Genomic DNA, 24,448 nt, shown 5'->3' on the forward strand with positions numbered 1-24,448 from the left:
AAAGCGCTAGTATACACATGCACTGTTTGCAAGGTATGTGCAATTGTTTTTATGTCTTTTTTTTTATCCTCAGCTCCAGAAGGATTACAAAGTAATACCAAGCCTCAGCTTATCCATGTGTCCGTCTTTCTGTCTCCATTTTTATGATGGTCACCTCTCTCAACCTAGTATAAGGATATTGAAGTTGTATCAACCAAAATGATGCATTATTTGAAGCTCTTTATTTGTGATCTTGTTCAATATTTCTGCCACAAATGCAGATCTTTCTGTCTCACAGATTGACTGCAAGAAATAAACAAAGACAGTTTACTATCTTGAGCTTTAACTCACTTGTAACAGATCTATGTGGTGGTTCTGTAGACATTTAAATCATACAAACATTTTCAGATACATTGGATATAAAAACTTTGTTACCTGACAAATTCTAATAAATGCATTATATAGAAATAGACTCATAAACACAGTAGTAAGCCAGTAATCAGTATATTTATGTCAAGTCTAATGGTTTTCATATTTCACCAATAATATACGATAAGCAAAACAATTGAAAAAGAAAATGTAAAACAATGTGATCAGCGGATGTACAATAATAGGAAGTTTATGGTAACACACCACACAAGCGTGTAAGCTCATGGCCTCATGGAAACAGCTTTGACATGTCAAATATATAGCACAATTACAGTTAAAAAGCATTGGCAATGAACAACTTCATTACAAAAACACAACTGACACTCATCGGACTGTTTTATACACCTTGGTAGACACATGTGCCAAGACTCTCAAGACTTTCACATTGATCGCCATTTCATATGTTTTACGTGAAACAACGCCCTCCCATGAACTGTTGCGCAGTGGCCTCCCTTAACTCACAAGTTAGGATACACGCATTACTTGAATCTTACAATGTACTTAAATTATTAGCATAACCAAAAAAATAAACATTTACAAAAAGTGACACTTTGACCGTTTTGCGGAAATGATCATTGTGATGCAGATATATGGCTTTTGGCCTTTTGATGTCTATTCTGGCATTTGCGTATTATTTAGCTGATTTTGTATAGCCTATTTTTTCTACTCCTGCAACAAGGAGGCACATTACATGTACGTGCACTTTAAGGACTCCTTTATCGTCATACGAGCGAAAAATTATTGAGTATGACATTAAACCCCAAGCACTCACTCACAAACTCACTAAATGATGAGCTTTCCCTGGCACATGGGATGCAAAGCTATGGACCAGCAGAGTAAGCTAACATGCGCGTCATGTTCTTGTAAAGAGCATCCATAAACTGTCCTAGATATGTACTGATAAAATAGCCCGTTTCTAGGCCTCATGGCGAATACGTGCATATCTTTGTGGTTAGGAAAGTCCACCATAGAAACAAATGTTTCATGTGAATGTTTCTAGTAAAACTTAAAACAAATATGAATGAAATTGTTTTCATCTGTTCTTTGTGTTAGTGTTTCCTTTTGCCTTTTATTAAATGACCTGCTTACTACATGCACCTCCCAGTGCATGCCGAGTACATTTGTCAATTTATCTGTTGTAATGTTTTTGTGTTTTTATATTTCAGTCACAAATGCCAGACACAAAAACATACAAACAACATTTCGAGAGCAAGCATCCAAAAGCCCCCATACCAGATGAGTTAAAAGAATCTGAGTAAAGACGTGTAGCTATATATCAAATGTAAGTTTCATAAAGCCCCCATGCCAGAAAACTGTTTCACTTATTTGATTTTCATGAACCGCCATGAAAAGAATCTGAGTAAAGACATATGTAAGTTTTCTGTGTTTCTTTATTTTTTTTTTTTTTTTTTTTTTGATTGGTGTTTTACGCCGTACTCAAGAATATTTCACTTATACGACGGCGGCCAGCATTATGGTGGGTGGAAACCGGGCAGAGCCCGGGGGAAACCCACGACCATCCGCAGGTTGCTGGCAGACCTTCTCACGTACTGTGTTTCTTTAGATGTATGTCATATTAGTGCTATAGTATTCTGAGAGCATTGTTCTTTTTCAGTCCTGTGTGGTAGAATCCTAATTTCACCTCCCAAAACATAACCCATATGCCGTCTAACTGTGGGAATGTATGATTGGTTCTGGTCATAAAACTCCTGTAAAATGTGTACAGAGCATATACAGTGTACAGTATATTGATACCCATTTTCAATTCATTATCAAGAGTCAGACTTCGTCACTTTAAACCTAAGACTTTAAAAAAATAACACATCTTGGAATCTTCTTGCTTGGTGGACAAGTAAGAGGTTATTTTGTTGGGGTTTTACACCGTACTCTAGACTATTTCGCTTGAACGATGTTGGGAGAAGATCTGCCAGAGCCTAGGCACACTCACATAACCATCTGCAGCTTGCTGGCAGCCCTTCCTACATACGATCGTAGAGTAACATCGCAATATGAGACTGAAAACCCAAGCAAGGTTTTGTGTACAGAAAGAAAATTATGTCATACATATGTTTACTGTTTTTTGACTTAAATTTTTGTTATCAGGTTGTATTTGATAATTATTGCAAAGTTGTTTCTGTCTTCTTTCTTTCAGATATGACATGGCTGGTTTTGTACATTTTGCAGAAAAAGGCGCTGAAAATTCACTATACTGGATACTCATTTCTACAGATGTGAAAACATTCACCCTTTATGTTAATTCTGGAACTTTTGTGTAGTATTTCTTTTTTCAATTTTTATTCCCAATGATAGAAGTTGAATTTGTGATTCAATGTTATCAAATATAAAGGATAAACATTTAATAGCAGCCAAATGTGACATTGGTTTATTATAACTATACAGAACTAAGGTAACTTTTTCTTTTTTTTTTTTTGTCTGTATTTATAATTGTTGTTTATTTTCATCATTATTAAATAGTTACAAGCTGGGTAAAATGCTATAAATGTTTTGTTTTGTTTTTTTGTTTTTTTTTCTTTCTTTGGCAATGGGTTTGTGAAAATTTCAGGGACTTCTGTATGATATTGTGTTCCGCTTCAACACCGTTAATTCTTTGTTTGCAACGAAAATTTAATATTTTACGGCATGGCATTTTGCAGAGGTGTGAAATATCCATAAATGTTACTGGCCTACCAAAAATCAAACTTCTTGAAATTTTTATAGTATCCAGAAGACATGACAGAAATCAAAATATCACCATTACGATTTATAAATAAACTTTAAAGACAGAATTTGTTAGATAGAGAGAGGCAAGCATTAATTTTCTGTATTTTGTTTCATGGATCATCTAATGTGAATGGTGGTATGATGGAGTTGATTCCTTACATTTTATCAGATATCATATGTGATTATAGGTTCAGAGAAATCAAAACCTTTTATTTTATTGATTAAAGGTTCATGCACTTGTTTTTACATCCGATCTTTGTTTTTATTTTATTTCCTGTCTTGAATTGTGATGATGTAAGGTACAGTGTTATTGTTTATAGAGATTACACTTCCTGAATATAGCACAGATTCTAGTGCTGAAATTCGGCCGATACCACTGCGGGTTTTGAACCAGCGACCTCAGAGTCAGGCACCAAATCGCCAGCACCACTCGACCAACAGGCCTTCCACAGAAATGGAAGGCAGTTGACCGGGAGACTTCACAGGGAACTTGCATTACCCCTCTGATGATATCAAATGACGTCACTCTCTTAGGTGAATATATCAGATAGGTACAGATGTCATTTAGAAAGTGTTAGAAACTATTAACAATGATACTGTTACTTAATCCACTTTCTAAATGACATCTGTACCTATATGATGTAAGATGCTATTTATTTATTTATTTACCCTAATTCTTGTAATTTCTAGGACAGATATTAGTAGTGCTGAAAGCAAATAGTAACATTCCTCCGTAAAGATATGACTATGTTGTTCAGTAGATGGGCTAACCATGTGAACCCCCCCCCCTCCCAAATAAATATTCTTGCTACGATTACATGTATATTGGGTATAAAAAGCACACCAGGGGTCGCAAAAATTTTAAGAATTAGGGTAACTGAAGGTTAAAGAAGAACCCCCAGCACTGACCTTCCAAACTGCATATACATGCGTTTATGTTCCCTGAATCCATTTCGATCGTTTAGAACGTCAAAAACGGAAGAAAAATGGTAGAATCTGAAAATCTGCTCCACTACAATCGAGCCACTGTTGACCCTGTGACGTCATGGCAGTACATTCTCTGTCGGCATGTGAGGCTTCTCTGTGTACAACACAGACCACAGGAGACAATAGCTATACTTATCTCAGATCTCATCCTTTGAACACCCTTTGATTATGGAGGACTTGATCGTAGGAGATTTGCTGGTTCAGTGACCTACTAAAATAAAAGGTAGTTGGACCAGGCTTATATCCCGTCAAAATGCCAAATGAAAAAGGAAAGAAGCCCAGATTTTCACTTTCAGAACATAGAAGTTGTTCAGTTACTTGCTTGTTTGAAACAGCAGGGTGTGTAATGAACTGTAGGGAGCCGCTGTGCACAACGGCCACTAGGCTACAGTTCACACCTCGCCTCTAGGCCGCTGTGGGTGCATAATACCCCGCAGCATGCTGTACCTTGAAGCCCGTAACAGACAAAAGTTTAACTGGCATTTCTGTGTGTAACCACTCGCTGTTTCCATTAAACATAATTCAAGCTTTAGCTACTTTTGGCGGGGATACTGTTTTTTTTAAAACAAAAGTATTTGTCTTCTGTGTACACATTAATCGAAGTTCTCAAATCACATGAAACACATTGATACTATTTTCACATGGATTTGAACATCACCCTCATACCAGAAAGTAAATACAGTCCCAGTATGACAGGAAATGAACTGTTGCTACCAGCCCCAGATAGGTCAAATGTTGAAGGAAATATTTCTTAAAAGTTCTTCGCGTGGGAGAGGAAAAAAGATGACTGGTTCACTGTAGGTAATTTTAGTCTACGTTTTCATAAAATTTTTTTTGTTTGTAACATTCAGCATGCTCTAAATGCCATTGAACAGATGTTAAGTTAAAACACAATTTTTTAATAAAATGTTGAATGTTGGCCCTAGTTGGGCCGTGTAGGTCCTAGTTGGGCTGTGTATGTCCCAATTGGGCCTTGTAGGCCCTAGTTGAGCCGTGTATGTCCCAGTTGTGCCGTGTTGGCCCTAGTTAGGCCGTGTAGGCCCTAGTTGGGCTGTGTAGGTCCTAGTTGAGCCGTGTAGGCCCTAGTTGGGCCATGTAGCCCTAGTAGGGCTGTGTAGGTCCTAGTTGGGCCGTGTAGGTCCTAGTTGAGCCGTGTAGTCCCTAGTTGAGCCATGTAGCCCTAGTTGGGCTGTGTAGGTACTAGTTGGGCCATGTAGTCCTAGTCGGGCTGTGTAGGTACTAGTTGGGCCGTGTAGGTCCTAGTTGGGCCGTTTAGGCCGTAGTTGGGCCATGTAGCCCTAGTTGGGCTGTGTAGGTCCTAGTTGAGCCGTGTAGGTCTTAGTTGAGCCGTGTAGGCCCTAGTGGAGCCTTGTAGCCTTAGTTGGGCTGTGTAGGTCATAGTTGGGCCGTGAAGGTCCTGGTTGAGCCGTGTAGGCTCTAGTTGGGCCATGTAGCCCTAGTTGGGGTGTGTAGGTCCTAGTTGGGCCGTGTAGGCCCTAGTTGGGCCATGTAGCTCTAGTTGGGCTGTGTAGGTCCTAGTTGAGCCGTGTAGGCCCTAGTTGAGCCGTGTAGGCCCTAGTTGGGCCATGTAGGTCCTAGTTGAGCTGTGTAGTTCTGTATCTAAACGGGATTACAGCAATCTCTCAATTCTTTTTTCTTCTGAATTATATAACTTTATCTAATTTATTAGCTGGGTTGCTTCAGCCTTTTCACATGTTTGCAAGGTGTTTATTCAAGCACACTCTGAAGGCATTATTCTGTGTAGACTGATCAAACCATACTTTTGTAAAGCCCTGAAATTGGCCAATCTACCCCAGTTAGTTTTGTCTCTAAAATCAAAGTAAATATGTGCATAAATTGCTCTGAAAGTTGCTCTTTCATATGCAAAATGGTTGAGGAATTAGGGTACGGTAAGTAAAGTGATGAAAACTAAATTAGAAAGGGGGAATCTGGAGTTCAATCCCGCATCAGTCTACCAAACTTTGGCTCTACCTCTGTTGACACTCAGCATAAAGGAAAAGGGCCACCCAGTGTCAGTATGGTGTGAATGGCGGCCGGGTGGGGGCATTGTGTCTAGTGTCTTCGGAATGGTGTCCCAGTGAGGCAGCACATTAGGTATGTTTGCATTGGTTCCGCGGCCTACCACAAGGAGACAACTTTGTGATATGACCAAAACAATGCTGAAAGTCACAATAAACCTCAACAAATAAACCGTAATTTGTAATTTGGCTTAAATTCATACTAAAATGATTTTTTTCTTTTTTTAAAATGTGTAAGCCCATGTCCTGCATGTGTACATTGAAATGCAAAAGAAACACCACAAGGCAACATCCTACAATACATGGAGGTTTGCTTTACTGAGCACATTGACAAATATTTTATAGGATAAATGCCATTGAGGTGTACAGTCCGTGTCCACTTTCTCTTAAATTCCGAAAAATCCCATCAGCCTCGATAAACAAGATGGCGGCGCCCTGTCGGTGACATAAGTTTTGGAAAGATGACACGTCTTTCAGTGTGTGAAAAGCATTTACAGCGTTGGGTCGATTTGTCATTGTGTTAATTTTGTTTAAGAGTAAGTTGATGCTGTCGATTACTTAGATTAAAGCAATGCAGTCAGACTAAAACATACAACATCACTTGTATTGAAAGTCGTGTACATCACGTGCAACTGTTGTTGTTGTTGAATGTTGTTAAATTCCTGAGTGAATCTTTTAGCTTACTTCAATCCCGGAGTCAGATTGAGTGGCATGAGATGCTGAACCATTAGAGAAATGAGCGTCTAATTGTGAACTGTGAAGTAAACCTTAATTTCATGACAAATGGGTAGCCCTTGCCCAAGGTGGCTGCTTTAACTCGTCAATTTATACTGACCTGGCAGAGTATCCCCGCCACAGATGCGATCAATGGTAACCCATACACTGATTCACGCCATGTCAGATAAGTTCTTTTGAAACAGTGGCAGTGTGTCAACTTCAGTTCTTACTTCTCAGCTCGAATTCACACGCAGCATCCCAGGTATATTCCATTCGGGGGGTAAGGACATTACTGTAGCCACCTGGGGCTGAGGTAGTTTTGGCTTTGTACTATGCTTCTTCTATTCTAGAACTGACATGCTATATTTTATTGGGGTTTAGCTGGCATGAGCCCCCTAACCAAGTCTGTCAGGTTCAACCCTGCCTGAATAATGTCTTTACTTGAGGTGAATCTGGTGTGCAAATATTCCTCAACATACATGTACCTGCTTGAGTGTGCCAGGTATACAGGGTGTGACTTGAAGCTCAAGGTGTTGCTTAATAGACTGTCATTTTTATCATAGAGGTGTTGAAGTTTTTGTTATCGATGCAGTGTGCAACTATGTCGCACATGTTGTCAGAATGATGCGTTATGGATGGACATCAAAATGTCTATGGCAGGAATGATGGTGTGACAAGACTTTTGGAATACTGGACTACTGGTATGTTGAGAGTTGTGTGCACACCAGATTTATCACAAGTATTGAAGCGAATAAAGAAGTTATCACAAGTAATGTTTTACTTGGCTAGCAGAACCAGACTCAGAGTAATTATAAGGAGGCGAGCCAACATCTGTAACAGACCCAGTCCAATAACAGCATGTGGTTACAGATACACAGTATCTAGCCCTGTCAGGCTGCTCTGATATAGTAAACTATTTACAGACCTTTGGACCACTTGAGTGGCATAATGTTCACAGCATCGGTCTCAAAGTCAAAGAGACCATGGATCAAATCTGAGTGAGGTCATACTAAAGACTTTCATAAATTGTGCTTGTTGCTGTCTCTTTTGGCGCTCATCCCTGAGAGGTTAGAACAAGGAAAACACAACTGGCTGGCTCGGTGTCAGTATAATGTGACTGGGTGGGGTATCACGTCTGGTGTCTTCAGTATGATGCTTCAGTGGCAGCAGCACTTTGAGGGCATGGACTCCCCCCTGCCACAGTAGGGTAGACACAGTATATGTACACACATCTAATGACTCCTTGTCATCGACTGAAAAACTGTTAAGTATGATGTTAAAACCCAAGCATACATACGTAAAGAGAGCAATCCTCATTCACCCACTTTGTTCTGGATTACTCGGTGAACTGCTGACCTTGCAGCAATAACTCACAATAATTCCATTTAGTAATGGCAGGTCAGTCACGAATTCACAAAACTGAATATTTATTTATTTATTTATGTATTATTTGATTGATGATTTATGCTGTACTCAAGAACATTTCACTTATACTACAGCGACCAGCATTATGGTGGAAGGAAACCATCTACATGTATTTATTTACTTGTCATTGTCTTTTTTTTTTAAACTATATATACTCGGCAAATTTTCTCTTAGGCAGCCAGAAAAATCTTCAGAGTTTTATTCACGATGAGAGGGAATTCTGGACAAGCCATAGTGTGTGTCCAATGTCTTCAGTGTTTACGTCAGCAGTATGTCCCTGTTAGGCTGGGCAGTTCCTGGAGGAAGCGGGTGCTGAAGAGAGAAGCCATTAAGGATCGTGTGATTCAGTATGCTGGTGACACGGCTCACCAGACACAGCGTGTATACGTGTGGGGTCTGGCAGCCACTGGGGCTTTAGGTAAGCTCACATAGGGTGTTTATTATGAGGATAGGCTACCAGTGCGACTTTAGGCAAGCTCACACAGGGTATGTACCTGTGGGGACTGGCTGCCATGGGGTCTCTAGGTAAGCTCACACAGCTTGTGTGCGTGTGGGGACTGGCAGCCACTGGGGCTGTAGGTAAGCTTACACAGGGTGATGCATGCGGGGACTGGCTGCCGTGGGGTCTCTAGGTAAGCTCACACAGCTTGTGTGCGTGTGGGGACTGGCAGCCACTGGGGCTGTAGGTAAGCTTACACAGGGTGATGCATGCGGGGACTGGATGCCACTGGGGCTCTAGGTAAGCTCACACAGGGTGTGTACGTGTGGGGACTGGCTGCCATGTGGGCTCTAGGTAAGCTCACACAGGGTGTGTACATGTGGGGACTGGCTTCCATGTGGGCTCTAGGTAAGCTCACACAGGGTGTGCACGTGTGGGGACTGGCTTCCATGTGGGCTCTAGGTAAGCTCACACAGGGTGTGTACGTGTGGGGACTGGCTATCATGTGGGCTCTAGGTAAGCTCACACAGAGTGTGTACATGTGGGGACAGGCTATCATGGGGGCTCTAGGTAAGCTCACACAGCGTGTGTACATGTGGGGACTGGCTGCCATGGGGGCTCTAGGTAAGCTCACACAGTGTGTGTACATGTGGGGACTGGCAGCCATGTCGATGTCACACAGCATGTACGTGTGGGGACTGGCTGCCATGGTAGCTGTCAGTTCAGTGCTATTGTTTAGGGACAAATATGACAACCATGATATGAAACAAGCTGTTATACAAAGTTTGGGATCTCTGAAGTGAAGTGGTTAGCGCGCTGGTGCAGAACAATGTCTCAGGGACCCCCAGCACCGCGCGTTCAAAGTCCAGAGCTGGACTCTTCAAACATGGGAAGGTCTGTCAACAATCTTTCACTGTTAATGGATATCTCCCTGGCTGTCCAGTCATGTTTTTTTGGGTTCCTCCCGCTGTAATGCTGACTAACCTTGCATAAGTGTAATTTTCTTGACCTCCTTTCTTCAGGAATAAGAAGTTATCTGCGGCCAGAGGCTAAAGGTCAGAGAATGTTGAGATATCAGCCGCGACCAGCTCTTCAGACATTCTGGGATGGAAAACATACAAAGGTAAGGTTATGCTAGTCCAAAATACGTTTGTTGGTCGTAACCTAACCGAGCCTCCACAACAACAATTATGCACTCCAGATTTTTTTGTTGGGGTTTTGATTAAACATAATTTTCCTCTGCATTTTAATTTCTTTTAAATCCTTTATCTTTTTCACCAGCCAGATAAAAGGTCATTACTGACCCACACTAATTTTTTTTTATAGAATCAGATTACGACCAAACAAGGAATTTTGTACAAATAGCATGAGGTTTATTTTGATGTAAGAAATAAGTTTTCTGGGGGCGATAAGCTGTGCGCGCTTTGCCACATTCAGATGTGGTTTTTACACTAATCTTGGAATATGGCAATATGTACCTCATAAAATTTAAAAATAAAATTTTTGATGGCACCCTTAGTTTTGTTTTGCTAAATCTTGTTCTGTAAATAACGCATGGTCATACAATTCTTCCTTGTCTCCTAAGCCTAAATCGGTGTTTCACCATGGATGATCGCGTAATTCAAACGGGATTTTCTCAACTTTCTTACAGGTCAACACTCACAGTTCACCATTCAACATATTGATTGAGAATTCATGTAACCATGTAATGTGGAACTCGTTGAGTTCCTTTTCACCTGTAATAAAATGGTCCAAAGCTAAGAACACTTTTGTTCTTTGTTCTCCTTTATTATGTCACTCTTATCTGTGTACTTGTGCTCATAAAACACGAGGTACACATGCACTGGGAGGTCACAGAAGAAAACAATGTGTTGTGCTGCAATTTGCGTCTTGTGTATTGCTCATCCTCGAGTCTCCGATTAACACCTTCTGCTTTCAAGGGCGCTAATGTGATAAAGCATAACTCCCCAATTTTGTCTTGAATTTTCCAGGTTGAAGATGCAGCTTGTGGATATGGTTTCAGTGTTTTTATGACCAAGAACAGAAAATGGGGTGTGTACGGTACAGGGATTAACACAGAATCTCAGCTGGGAGTCCATGAGTACCCCAGAAACACAGGTTTGTAAAGGTCCTCAATCCGGAAAATCAGAAAAGCTGCTATGGGGGCCTCCGTGGCTAAGTGGTTAGCATGCTAGCGCAACACAGATGACTCCAGCCCCTCTCGCCAGTGTGGTTGTTTGTCCCACCACAATGCTCACTGCTGTTGTTAAAGTTAAATAAATGGGTAAGTTGACTCATCCAGCAAACTGTGGATGGTCGTGGGTTTCCCCCAGGCTCTGCTCGGTTTCTTCCAACCATATTGCTGGCTGCCGTTGTCTAAGTGAAATATTCTTGAGTACGGTGTAAAACACCAATCAAATCAATAAATAAATAAATAAATAAATACATGTTTACTTTTAAGACCATACACATAAATCATGCAGCAAATGTACTATTCCAGGGGTTATGGGCTGTGAGAAAGTGTTAAGAACTTTGACTCAGACCAAGGAACAAAAACGCTAATGACCTGACAATAGGGACCATCTTTACTTTTACAGGTAGGCTTTTAGAATACATCATTGAACCAGTGCGGATTGACCTTCCTTTGAAGGCTCCAGACACCACCAGAGTGAAGCACGTGGCTTGCGGTCGAGCACACACGCTAATTTTGACGGACAAGGAAGGAGGTAACAAAAAGTAAAAAAAAATTAAGTCTATCATCTCTCTGTCCCCATCTGTTTTTGTACATGGCTGTGTCGGTGTCCAGTGTGGTTAAAGTTTTTGGACCAATCTTGTCGCTGTGAGTTCAAGTCCAGCTCATGCTGGCTTCCTCTCCAGCTGTACATGGGAAGGTCTGACAGCAACCTGCGGATGGTTGTGGGTTTCCGCCGGGTTCTGCCCAGTTTCATCCCACCGTAATGCTGGCCGCTGTTGTACAAGTGAAATATTCTTGAGTACGGCGTAAAACACCTGTCAAATAAATAAAATAAATAAATGAAGTTTTTGGCCAATCATAGGATTGGAGTGGCCACCCATGGTAGCAGTTTGCATATGAAAGACCAGGATGTTTTTTTACCTCCTACAGCTGTAGCTCAAAATTTCCTTGGCCATTCACAGGACTGCAGTCGCCACCCATAGTACATGGATTGCCAAATGTAGTTTGCAATTTGCATATCAAAGACATCCGCGGTAAATTTGTGCACGAACTCCCATGACTGCTCAATAAATTACAACTCCATAACATAAGAAATCACTGCTCTGCAATCCTCGTGCATGTAATAGACAGTCATGGTTGTAACAGCATAATAATTTGGGCCTTTCTTGTTGATTTGATGGCAAGATGGTAACATTATCTAATTTGATACTCTCATGCACAGATATTAATCTTGATGATTCTACTTTATTTTGGTTTAGAGGTTATATTCGAGTGTATCACATGACTTGAACATTATGCAGTTTTATGAACTGCTCAGGCGAGCCACCATCATTCTCTGAACATCTTGTTTTACATTAGACCTTGAAGAGACAATTTTAGCTGTAGTTCAGATCAGTCACCAATGCGGTCGCTATGAGTTCAAGTCCAGCTCATGCTGGCGGCCGTACGTGAGAAGGTCTGTCAGCAACCTGCGGATGGTCGTGGGTTTCCCCCAGGCTCGGCCCGGTTTCCACCCACCATAATGCTGGCCGCCGTCGCTCCAGACACCACCAGAGTGAAGCACGTGGCTTGCGGTCGAGCACACACGCTAATTTTGACGGACAAGGAAGGAGGTAACAAAAAATAAAAAAAAATGAAATCTATCTTCTCTCTGTCCCCATCTGTTTTTGTACATGGCTGTGTCGGTGTCCAGTTTGGTTAAAGTTTTTGGACCAATCTTGTCGCTGTGAGTTCAAGTCCAGCTCATGCTGGCTTCCTCTCCAGCTGTACATGGGAAGGCCTGACAGCAACCTGTGGATGGTTGTGGGTTTCCGCCGGGTTCTGCCCAGTTTCCTCCCACCGTAATGCTGGCAGCTGTTGTACAAGCGAAATATTCTTGAGTACGGCCTAAAACACCTATCAAATAAATAAAATAAATAAATAAAGTTTTTGGCCAATCATAGGATTGGAGTGGCCACCCATGGTAGCAATTTGCATCTGAAAGACCAGGATGTTTTTTTACCTCCTACAGCTGTAGCTCAACATTTCCTCAGCCATTCTCAGGGCTGCAGTCGCCACCCATAGTACATGGATTGCCAAATGTAGTTTGCAATTTGCATATCAGAGTCATCCGCGGTAAATTTGTGCACGAACTCCCCATGACTGCTCAATAAATTACAACTCCAGAACATAAGAAATCACTGCTCTGCAATCCTCATGCGTGTAATAGACAGTCATGGTTGTAACAGCATAATAATTTTGGCCTTTCTTGTTGATTTGATGGCAAGATGGTAACATTATTTAATTTGATACTCTCATGCACAGATATTAATCTTGATGATTCTACTTTATTTTGGTTTAGAGGTCATATTTGAGCGTATCACATGACTTGAACATTATGCAGTTTTATGAACTGCTCAGTCGAGCCACCATCATTCTCTGAACATCTTGTTTTACATTAGACCTTGAAGAGACAATTTTAGCTGTAGTTCAGATCAGTCACCAATGCGGTCGCTATGAGTTCAAGTCCAGCTCATGCTGGCGGCCGTACGTGAGAAGGTCTGTCAGCAACCTGCGGATGGTCGTGGGTTTCCCCCAGGCTCTGCCCGGTTTCCACCCACCATAATGCTGGCCGCCGTCGTATAAGTGAAATATTCTTGAGTACGGCGTAAAACACCAATCAAAAAAAAAAAATTAGATCAGTCCTCAGATCAGAGTTGGTGTCAGAACTACTTCACGTTTACATGTGCTTATTTTTCCTGACATCCTGAAAAGAAGCAAGATGTGCAAAATTACCCCAATTTGTGAAAATAACTAGTTATCAGTTAACCTCTTCCTCAAGTTGTCTTTGTATTGAAAAAATTTCTCAAAATTAAACATGTGATTTTAAAAAATGAATTATTTACTTTACACCATATAGAGAGATTACACAGAGAATTTGGGTTATTGTAGACTGGATGAATATCATAATTTAACATGTTACTTATGGTTATATTTTTTTAAACTAGTTTTTATTAATTATTTTTGTACTGGTGTTATTTTTCCATATCTTTTTCTTTCCAGTCTTCAGTATGGGTAACAATGGCTATGGTCAGTGTGGGAGATCCATCATTGAATCAGAGCAGTACAGGTACGGTTGTCATGGTAATAAGGACTATGGTCTATTTGGGTGAATTGTCATTGAATCAGAGCAGTACAGGCCTGGTTGTCATGGTAACAATGGCTATGGTCAGTGTGAGAGATCCATCATTGAATCAGAGCAGTACAGGTACGGTTGTCATGGTAACAATGACTGTAGTCTATTCGGGTGAGTTGTCATTGAATCAGAGCAGTACAGGCCTGGTTGTCATGGTAACAATGACTATGGTCATTGTGGGCGGTCCATCATTGAATCAGAGCAGTACAGGTACGGTTGTCATAAGGACTATAGTCTATTTGGGTGAGTTGTCATTGAATCAGAGCAGTACAGGCCTGGTTGTCATGGTAACAATGACTATGGTCATTGTGGGCAGAAAATCATTGAATCAGAGCAGTACAGGTATGGTTGTCATGGTAACAAGGACTATAGTCCTATTTGGGTGAGTTATCATTGAATCAGAGCAGTACAGGTATGGTTGTCATGGTAACAAGGATTACAGTCTATTTGGGTGAGTTATCATTGAATCAGAGCAGTACAGGTACGGTTGTCATGGTAACAAGGACTATAGTCTATTTGGGTGAGTTATCATTGAATCAGAGCAGTACAGACCTGGTTGTCGTGGTAATAAGGACTATAGTCTATTTGGGTGAGTTATCATTGAATCAGAGCAGTACAGGTGTGGTTGTCATGGTAACAATGGCTATTGTCAGTGTGGGCAATCCATAATTGAATCAGAGCAGTACAGGTCTGGTTGTCATGGTAACAAGGACTATAGTCTATTTGGTTGAGTTATCATTGGATCAGAGCAGTACAGGCTTGGTTGTCATGGTAACAGTAGCTATGGTCAATTTGGGTGAGATATCCTTGAATCAGAGCAGTACAGGCCTGGTTGTCATGGTAACAGTTGCTATGGTCAATTTGGGTGAGTTATCATTGAATCAGAGCAGTACAAGTATGGTTGTCATGGTGACAGTGGCTATGGTCAATTTGGGTGAGATATCCTTGAATCAGAGCAGTACAGGTATGGTTGTCATGGTAACAATGGCTCTGCATGGTCATGATCATGGTAACAAGGGAAAAAAGAGGAAAAACAAAAAAAGTTAATGCGAAGTGGATGGCAAGCAACAAACAAGTAAAATGATAAACGTACAAAGGTAAAAAATTTACTGAAGCCAGCAGAAATATTCGAACTGCCTTGACTGTGTGATATTATTCACACGATCAAACAGAAAAGGAGCAAACAACAAGCAAATCAGCCTGATAAGACAGAATATATACACATGGGCCTTACTGTTAAATATTAAAGTATTGGTATTTTTACCTGCAGGGGTAACCCGCTGATCCACTGCATCGCAGAGTTACCCGACAACATCAGTCAGGTGAGTGCTTATGGTGCTGCAGCCAGTCTCCAAAAACCTACCTGGTGGTATCTCACTGTGCCTGCCATTTAGCGGAAAGTGCCGTAAAGTTTCAAAAAAATTCTCATGCAACAACAATTAACGCCCATTATTTCTATTCACTTGACGTGTGATGAGCTGTCTTGCAAGGAGAACTTTGCATGGTAGAAGAACAGTTTTGTGCGCAAGTCATACAGAAAAATGCCAGTCAGAACTCGCCAATGTCATGAGCTTTTCTTTGTTGGTTTTGCATGCGGAACTTTTTTAACGGCTCTGCTGGCAGATTTAATCAGCAGAGGCATATTTTTACATAATTAACATTTCCATTTTTTTTTTTCAAAACGTTGGCCTTCTGTTATTTTTTAACATGAGTCAGTTCCGCAGTGTCAACCCAGAATATCTAAAACATTTCTCATACGGCCATGGTGTATTTACAGTGCATGGCTCAGTGGTTTGTGTCGGATTCTTTAAGTTAGAGACATTCTTCGCAATTGGTCAACGGAGTAACCATTAATTAATTTCTGTTGCAGGTGATTTGTGGCCCTGATCACAGCTTCTTCCTGACTGAAACCGGGCAGTTGTACAGCTGTGGACTTGGGGCTGATGGACAGACAGGTACTGGTATGATAACAAATCAGATAGGCAGGTAGGATAATGAGTTAGACAGGCAGGTAGTTGTATGATAACAAATAAGATAGGCAGGTAAGATAATGAGTTAGACAGACAGGTACTTGTATGATAACAAGTAAGATAGACAGGTAGGATGATGAGTTAGGCAGACAGGTACTTGTATGATAACAAGTAAGATAGACAGGTAGGGTAATGAGTTAGACAGACAGGTGCTTGTATGATAACAAATAAGATAGGCAGGTAAGATAATGAGTTAGGCAGACAGGTGCTTGTATGATAACAAATAAGATAGACAGGTAGGATAATGGGTTAGACAGACAGGTACTTGTATGATAACAAATAAGATAGGCAAGTAGGATAATGAGTTAGACAGGCAGGTAGTTGTATGATAACAAGTAAGATAGACAGGTAAGATAATGATTTAGACAGACAGGTACTTGCATGATAACAAATAATATAGACAGGTAAGATAATGAGTTAGACAGACAGGTACTTGTATGATAACAAGTAAGATAGACAGGTAGGATAATGAGTTAGGCAGACAGGTGCTTGTATGATAACAAGTAAGATAGGCAAGTAGGATAATGAGTTAGACGGACAGGTACTTGTATGATAACAAGTAAGATAGACAGGTAGGATAATGTATTAGACAGACAGGTACTTGTATGATAACAAGTGAGATAGACAGGTAGGATAATGTATTAGACAGACAGGTACTTGTATGATAACAAGTGAGATAGACAGGTAGGATAATGTATTAGACAGACAGGTACTTGTATGATAACAAGTGAGATAGACAGGTAGGATAATGTATTAGACAGACAGGTACTTGTATGATAACAAGTGAGATAGACAGGTAGGATAATGTATTAGACAGACAGGTACTTGTAAGATAACAAGTAAGATAGACAGGTAGGGTAATGAGTTAGACAGACAGGTACTTGAGTGATAAGTATCGATTTATTTGTTTGATTAGAGTTTGACATTGTACTCAAGAATATTCCACTTATTCTATGACGGCCAGCATTATGGTGGGAGGAAACCACGACCATCTGCAGATTTTTGGGAGACCTCCCCATGTGCGACCAGGATGATATTGTGTCAGACAGGTAGGATATTGTGTTTGACATTAACGATGTTGAACTGTTGTTGTACTTTCAGGAGCAGGACATTTTGACTGTGTCGGTGTTCCACAACTGGTGCAAGGAGACATTCAAGGGGAGACAATCGTGCAGGTGTCATGTGCAGGAGACTGTGTACTGGCATTGTCAGGTATATGTCAGTGATCTACAAGACATCCTACGCTTTTCTTGTTAACATCAAAAAACAGGAAAACATTTATTATATTTATATTTATTGCCAGCGTGATTTTTACGAATTGATAATGGAGCAGACATCAAAAGCTGATGTTTCCATGGTTGATAACTCTGCCCTACTTGTTACATAAGGTAATGCGGTCAGTATAATGCAACTGACTACATGACTTATTAATTAATTAACTAATTTATTTATTTATTTATTTGATTTTATGCTTTACTCAAGAATGTTTCACTTATATGATGGTGACCGGCATTATGGCGAGAGAAAACCGACCATCCGCAATTTGCTATCAGATCTTGCCACGTACAACTACATTTTTTTTTTTATTTCATCACACCTTGTTCTCATGGCTGTGTTTGAAATTTCAGAAAATGGTGACGTGTTTGGATGGGGTAACTCAGAATACAATCAGTTGTCTATGGTATCCCAGGATACACAGGTGGCTGTTGCTAAGCACCTGCCAATGAGAGGCCTTGGCAGGGTATCCATGGTAGCATCAGGGGGTTCCATCTGTGGTGTGCTCAATGGTAATTATTCTTTGTCTTCTATTTATACTGACCCTTGTGTTTTAAATAACACTTTCTTGCATAACTTTTTAGAATGTTTATAAAGTTGGGAGGAAATTTATGTTAAGAAATTTGAAATTGTTTCGGATTGGACAGTGATTGGACAATTAAGATGTTCTTAGATAATGCTAATGGGTTGTTCAGTCTGCATCCTGACAGCAAGATCTAAGGATCCAAGCCTTGTTGGTTCAGCTAGGGCATAGTGTCAGTAAGTTTGTCAGGTACCTGGTAAAAAGCGGAGGTTATACCCGGACACTGCATTCTGGTTTCTTTCACCCATAGACTGCTCCCACCCCCCACACACACACACAACCCCACCCACCTACCTTGGCCAGGTGGTTAGTGTGCTAGCACAGCATAATGACCCAGGTGCCTCTCATCAAAGTGATCGCTGTGAGTTCCAGCTCAAGCTGGCTTCCTCTCGGGCTGTATGTGGGAAGGTCTGTCAGCAACCTGCGGGTGGTGCATGGATTTTCTGCCACCATAATACTGATCATCGTCTATAAGTGAAATATTCTTAAGTACAACGTAAAACGCCAATCAAATAAATAAATAAATAGATTCATTTATAAACTTGACCACTTTCATGGGTATGGTAACTTTTTGAGAGTGGCATTTAAAAAACAACCAAATATATAACGAATTTAATACATCGAATGCAAATGATCCGCCCTCAAATATTTCATTTGATTTGCTCGAAATTGCAAAATTAGTGGGCTAATGATATGTAACATTAATGAACTAATTGTTAATTCTTTGTAATCATGATTTGTGGAATTCATCTGATACGTCAGAAGAAAATCTTTGTGAGGTGTAAGAATGGGTAATTGTTCACTGTTTCAGACAAAGGCAGTGTGTTTGTTTGGGGATATGGAATTCTGGGTAAGGGCCAGATGGTAGAATCCAGTTCTGCTCCAACACAAATTCCGGACACACTGTTTGGGAAACATGACTTCAACACGGACAGTAGAGTCTCCATTCTGAGATCGGGTCTGTCATATTTCGCAGCCATAACATGTGAGTATAACAGAATGTGGATCATTTATAGTCTTGTCACATCTCTCATGATAATAATGATGATTTGAGTCATGTCTCCCAAGATAATATGACAATTTGAGTCACGTCTCGCAAGATAATATGACAATTTGTGTCACGTCTCCCAAGATAATATGACAATTTGTGTCATGTCTCCCAAGATAATATGACACTTTGAGTCACCTCTCTCGAGATAATGACTATTTGAGTCATGTCTTCTGAGATAATATGACATTTTGAGTACTGTTTCTCTAGGTAATACAACAATTTGAGTCACCTCTCCCATGATAATACAACAATTTGAGTCCTGTCTCACAAGACAATGTGACAGTTTGAGTCCTGTCTCTCAAGGTAACATAACAGTTTGAGTCCTGTCTCACAAGATAATAAAACAATTTGAGTCCTGTCTGTCAAGGCAATATAACAATTTGAGTCCTGTCTCGCAAGATAATATAACAATTGGAGTCCTGTATCTCAAGGTAATATAACAATTTGAGTCCTGTCTCTCAAGGTAATGTAACAATTTGAGTCCTGTCTCTCAAGATAATATAACAATTTGAGTCCTGTATCTCAAGATAATATAACAATTTGAGTCCTGTCTCTCAAGGTAATATAACAATTTGAGTCCTGTCTCTCAAGGTAATATAACAATTTGAGTCCTGTCTCTCAAGGTAATATAACAATTTGAGTCCTGTCACAAGATAATACAACAATTCAATTCCTGTCTCACAAGATAATGTAACAATTTGAGTCCTGTATCTCAAAGTAATATAACAATTTGAGTCATTAGGTTTGTCAGGTACCTGGTGAAGTGTGGTGGCTTTCCAAGGAAACTGTTTGGTTTCCTCAACACCATAGCCATCATAGACTGTACATGAGAAGTTCTGGAGTCCATGAAAGGCAATAAACTCCAGTCCAGTAAATAAATAAATAAATTATTTCTTTGATACATGTAAGAGGGGAGTTTTGAGTTCAATATTGTTTATTGCTCAAGGTGAAAACAGGGTCCCACTGTATCATGTGACCTGTCAGGAAGGTCGGACACCTATATGTGATCACATTGGTATAGGGTAGAACAAAAAAGATGAAACGTGAGGAGTTGAAAGTTTGTGTGTCTGGAAAATGGCAAGACAGATAATGGGTAAATTAATGTCATACAAAACTTGCCTATTGCTTTTGACAAATCACATATAATATAACTGGACTGTCTTTACCTTTAGTGACAAAAGAGTTCAAACTTAAAGCTCCCCTATTGTGATATATGTATGCACTGCCTCCCCCGTGAAATTCACATGCTCTGCTTTTGAAGGCTTGCATATTGTTGTTGTATTTGAATGTCTTCAAGATATGCAAGAGATGTGAGATACATGCAGTGTGACATTTAACGATACTTTTTAATATTTTTGTTTGTTTTTCTCATATGAAGCCTCTGGAGACCTCTACACCTGGGGTAAAAACAGGGGAGGTAATCTTGGATTGGGACAAAGGAATGACCAGTTCTTCCCCTTTAAGGTAGGAGATGATTTTTGCTTTACTACGCAGAAAAACCTCCGTGGCACGGTACCTCGTAGCTTTAAATTAGAAGTTCAGAGAGATGCTGGGTAGAAATATTAAGATAATATGATGAAAATCATTTGAAACAGCGCTAACAACATGATTCAAAAGGAATTATGATGAATAACACTATTAGACTCCCTATTTGTGAAGAGTCCTTAGCAACAAAACCTTCGGTAGTTTCCATAAAATTTTCCTGATGTGACATGAGAGTATTTATTATGTGATGGTAAATCAGGCAGGGATAACATCTGATAAGTCAGTTATGTTAGACCATGTTACACCATTCGAAATTTCACCATTATTTTTGGCATCATGCCTCCAATGGAAGGGGCAGAAACTTTGTGTTCCTGTATTTTTCTTCAAAACTTACAGTATCGTTTTAAATACATTGGAATTTGTAACAGTTAAGGAAAACTGTGTGGTTTGATCTCAGTCATTATTTTATCTTTAAAATGCAGTCGTTTTGACATTGAAGTAGCTGTTGACACCTCGTGATAGTTTAATGCAGTAGCATGGCACAGTGCCAGTCGTGGGTTTTCCCCGGGATCACAGTCATGGGTTTTCCCCAGGATCACAGTGGTGGGGTTTTCCCCAGGATATGGCTGGTTTCCTCCCACCATAATGCTAGCCGCCGTCATATGGGTGAAATATTCTTTAGTACGGCGTAAAACACCAATAAAATAAATAAATAAACAAATATTCAGATTTTTCACATCCTATCTTGTTACATAGGCCATTCACGTAACAAGGGTAAGCCAGCAATGACTTCTAGGGAATAAATCTTATAATCTGAGTCTTTAAATTAATTGATCATCAGATATATATTTTTCTCCAAGAAATATTATCGGAAAGTACAGCTATTATACTCTAATTTCTTTTGCAGTTGAAATATGAATATTCTTGAGCGTGCTAGTGGTCGCCAATCTGAGAGATAAATGTTGACCGAAAATTTTTAAGTTACTCATTTATCCTGCTTGCGAGTTTTATTCATCTTAAAAAAGGTGTTTTTAGGTTTTTTTCGGCATGTAGAATGATATCCTACTGGAAAAAGCCACTTCATTTTCATCACCAAAGTAATATTTTTGGGCAAATTGCTGGAGAACATGTTTCACAGTGATAACCTGGTGTTACAAAGACATTGTAATGTTTTTCTTTCCTCTCTGCGCCAGGTGTCAGTACCAGCCGAGGTTGGAGATGTTCGATGTGGAGTTGATCACATGGTTGCCTTGTGCAAGACTTTCACTTAAAGTTTCAACAGCTACTATACAGGCTGTCACAAACCTTCGCTAGGTACTGGATTTACAGTTAAAACATCAGGGCTGTGTACGCACTGTCACAAGCCTCTGCTGGATTCTGGATTCACAGTTAAAAGTACCAGGACTGTATACAGACTGTTAGAAAGCTTTGCTGGATGCTGGATTCACAGTTAAAGTACCAGGACTGTGTACAGACTGTTAGAAGGCTTTGCTGGATGCTGGATTTACAGCTAAAGTACCAGGACTGTATACAGACTATTAGAAAGCTTTGCTGGATGCTGCATTCACAGTTAAAGTACCAGGACTGTATACAGACTGTTAGAAAACTTTGCTGGTTGCTGCATTCACAGTTAAAGTACCAGGACTGTGTACAGATTGTTAGAAAGCTTTGCTGGATGCTGCATTCACAGTTAAAGTACCAGGACTGTATACAGACTGTTAGAAAACTTTGCTGGATGCTGGATTTACAGTTAAAGTACCAGGACTGTATACATACTGTTAGAAAACTTTGCTGGATGCTGGATTTACAGTTAAAGTACCAGGACTGTGTACAGACTGTTAGAAAGCTTTGCTGGATGCTGGATTTACAGCTAAAGTACCAGGACTGTATACAGACTGTCACAAAGCTTTGCTGGATGCTGGATTCACAGCTAAAGTACCAGGACTATATACAGACTGTTAGAAAGCTTTGCTGGATGCTGGATTTACAGTTAAAGTGGCAGGACTGAATATAGACTGTCACAAAGCTTTGCTGGATGCTGGATTTACAGTTAAAGTGGCAGGACTGTATACAGACTGTTAGAAAGCTTTGCTGGTTGCTGCATTCACCGTTAAAGTACCAGGACTGTATACAGACTGTTAGAAAGCATTGCTGGATGCTGGATTTACAGTTAAAGTGGCAGGACTGTGTACAGACTGTTAGAAAACTTTACTGGATGCTGGATTTACAGTTAAAGTACCAGGACTGTATACAGACTGTTAGAAGGCTTTGCTGGATGCTGGATTTACAGTTAAAGTACCAGGACTGTATACAGACTGTTAGAAAGCTTTGCTGGATGCTGGATTTACAGCTAAAGTACCAGGAATGTATACCGTCTGTCACAAACGTTTGCTGGATGCTGGATTTACAGTTAAAGTGGCAGGACTGTGTACAGATGTCACAAAGCTTTGCTGGATGGTGGATTTACAGTTAAAGTGGCAGGACTGTGTACAGATGTCACAAAGCTTTGCTGGATGCTGCATTCACAGTTAAAGTACCAGGACTGTGCACAGATGTCACAAAGCTTTGCTGGATGGTGGATTGATGACTTTTGACAAGGAGAAATGAAGAGTGACAGGATAGGTTACTGTCTCACCACTCCAACTTGTGGGCTATTTATATTAGAAAACACCTTGGATTTATTTCGACTGGGACAAAAAAAAAAAAAAAGAGCCCAGATCCATCAAAATTGTCAGTCATTTTTGTTGGGAAGTATTAATTGGCTTGATCAACAAACCAGAGGTAACTGTGAGATATATGTATTATGAAATGAGTAAATAAACTGATGTGAAGCTTTAACGTAAGCTTTACATGAGTTGTTGCCCTTGATCCAGATGTCTCTCAGAGTGATCTCCCTTACCTGTACATATTTCATTAGTTAAAGTGAGTGAGTGAGTGCTTTGGGTTTAACGTTGTACTTAACAATTTTTCAGTCATGTGACTCCGAAGGAGTCTTTAGGATGCACGTATGTGTAATGTGCCTCCTTGTTGCAGGACAAATTTCCACCGCTCTTTTATCAGCTATACAGCTATTTTTATCAAGTGCTGCTTCATTGAGATGACCTACCGAAGGCATGTAAGCCGCCCTACCCAAGCCATCATACTGATACGGGGGTCAGTCAGTCGTTGCACTATCCCCTTAATGCCGAACATGACTGAAAAATTGTTAAGTGCGACGTTAAAACCCCAGGCATTCACTCATTCACTCACTCACTCACTCACTCACTCACTCACTCACTCACTCACTCACTCACTCACTCACTCACTCACTCACTCACTCACTCATGTTACTGGATTGATCCATGTTGATTTATTTTTTGATGGGAAAATTTTGCCATGTATAAGAATAGTAATACACAACGCTGTGAGTTCAAGTCCAGCTCATGCTGGCTTCCTCTCCGGCTGTACATGGGGAAGGTCTTCCAGCAACCTGCGGGTGGTCGTGGGTTTCCCCCGGGTTCTGCCTGATTTCTTCCCACCATAATGCTGGCCACCGTCATATAAGTGAAATGTTCTTAAGTACGGCATTAAACACCAATCAAATAAATAAATAATACACAACTATCCAGAGGTTCCTAAAACCTTCCTTCGTATTTCCAGAGAGGAAGCCAACATGAGTTGGACTTGAATTCACGATCCATGTTGATGTGTTAGAAGAAATTACACGCTGATAAGCAGGATTTACCATGTTGATACATGAACTGTATCGCACACTTGTGGTAAGGGCCAACACCAGCACTGTTTTTGGGCCGGTGTTCAATTTCACCTGATGCTGGTTCAACCTCAATCTTGCGCCAAGAGCTTTGTAAAACATATTCCTGCAAACTCTACTAGTCCGGTTGTCTCCGCCCATACACCTGACCACAATAATACCTACATG

General features: G+C 40.4%; 1 protein-coding gene across 1 annotated transcript; it reads left to right on the forward strand.

Annotated features, from left to right (window-relative positions):
- Positions 1–6,572: 6,572 nt before the first annotated feature.
- LOC135463845 (RCC1-like G exchanging factor-like protein) lies at positions 6,573–23,315 on the forward strand. Its single transcript, XM_064741292.1, has 13 exons — positions 6,573–6,691; positions 8,492–8,715; positions 9,759–9,859; positions 10,728–10,854; positions 11,334–11,462; positions 13,973–14,039; positions 15,376–15,427; positions 15,976–16,060; positions 17,237–17,347; positions 17,764–17,922; positions 18,805–18,978; positions 20,423–20,508; positions 21,723–23,315. The coding sequence occupies exons 2-13, from the start codon at positions 8,505–8,507 to the stop codon at positions 21,798–21,800; spliced, it is 1,380 nt and encodes a 459-aa protein (XP_064597362.1). The 5' UTR covers positions 6,573–6,691; positions 8,492–8,504; the 3' UTR covers positions 21,801–23,315.
- Positions 23,316–24,448: the final 1,133 nt, after the last annotated feature.

The sequence above is a fragment of the Liolophura sinensis genome, chromosome 3 (genome assembly GCF_032854445.1).
Source record: "Liolophura sinensis isolate JHLJ2023 chromosome 3, CUHK_Ljap_v2, whole genome shotgun sequence".
Classification (NCBI taxonomy): Eukaryota; Metazoa; Mollusca; class Polyplacophora; order Chitonida; family Chitonidae; genus Liolophura; species Liolophura sinensis.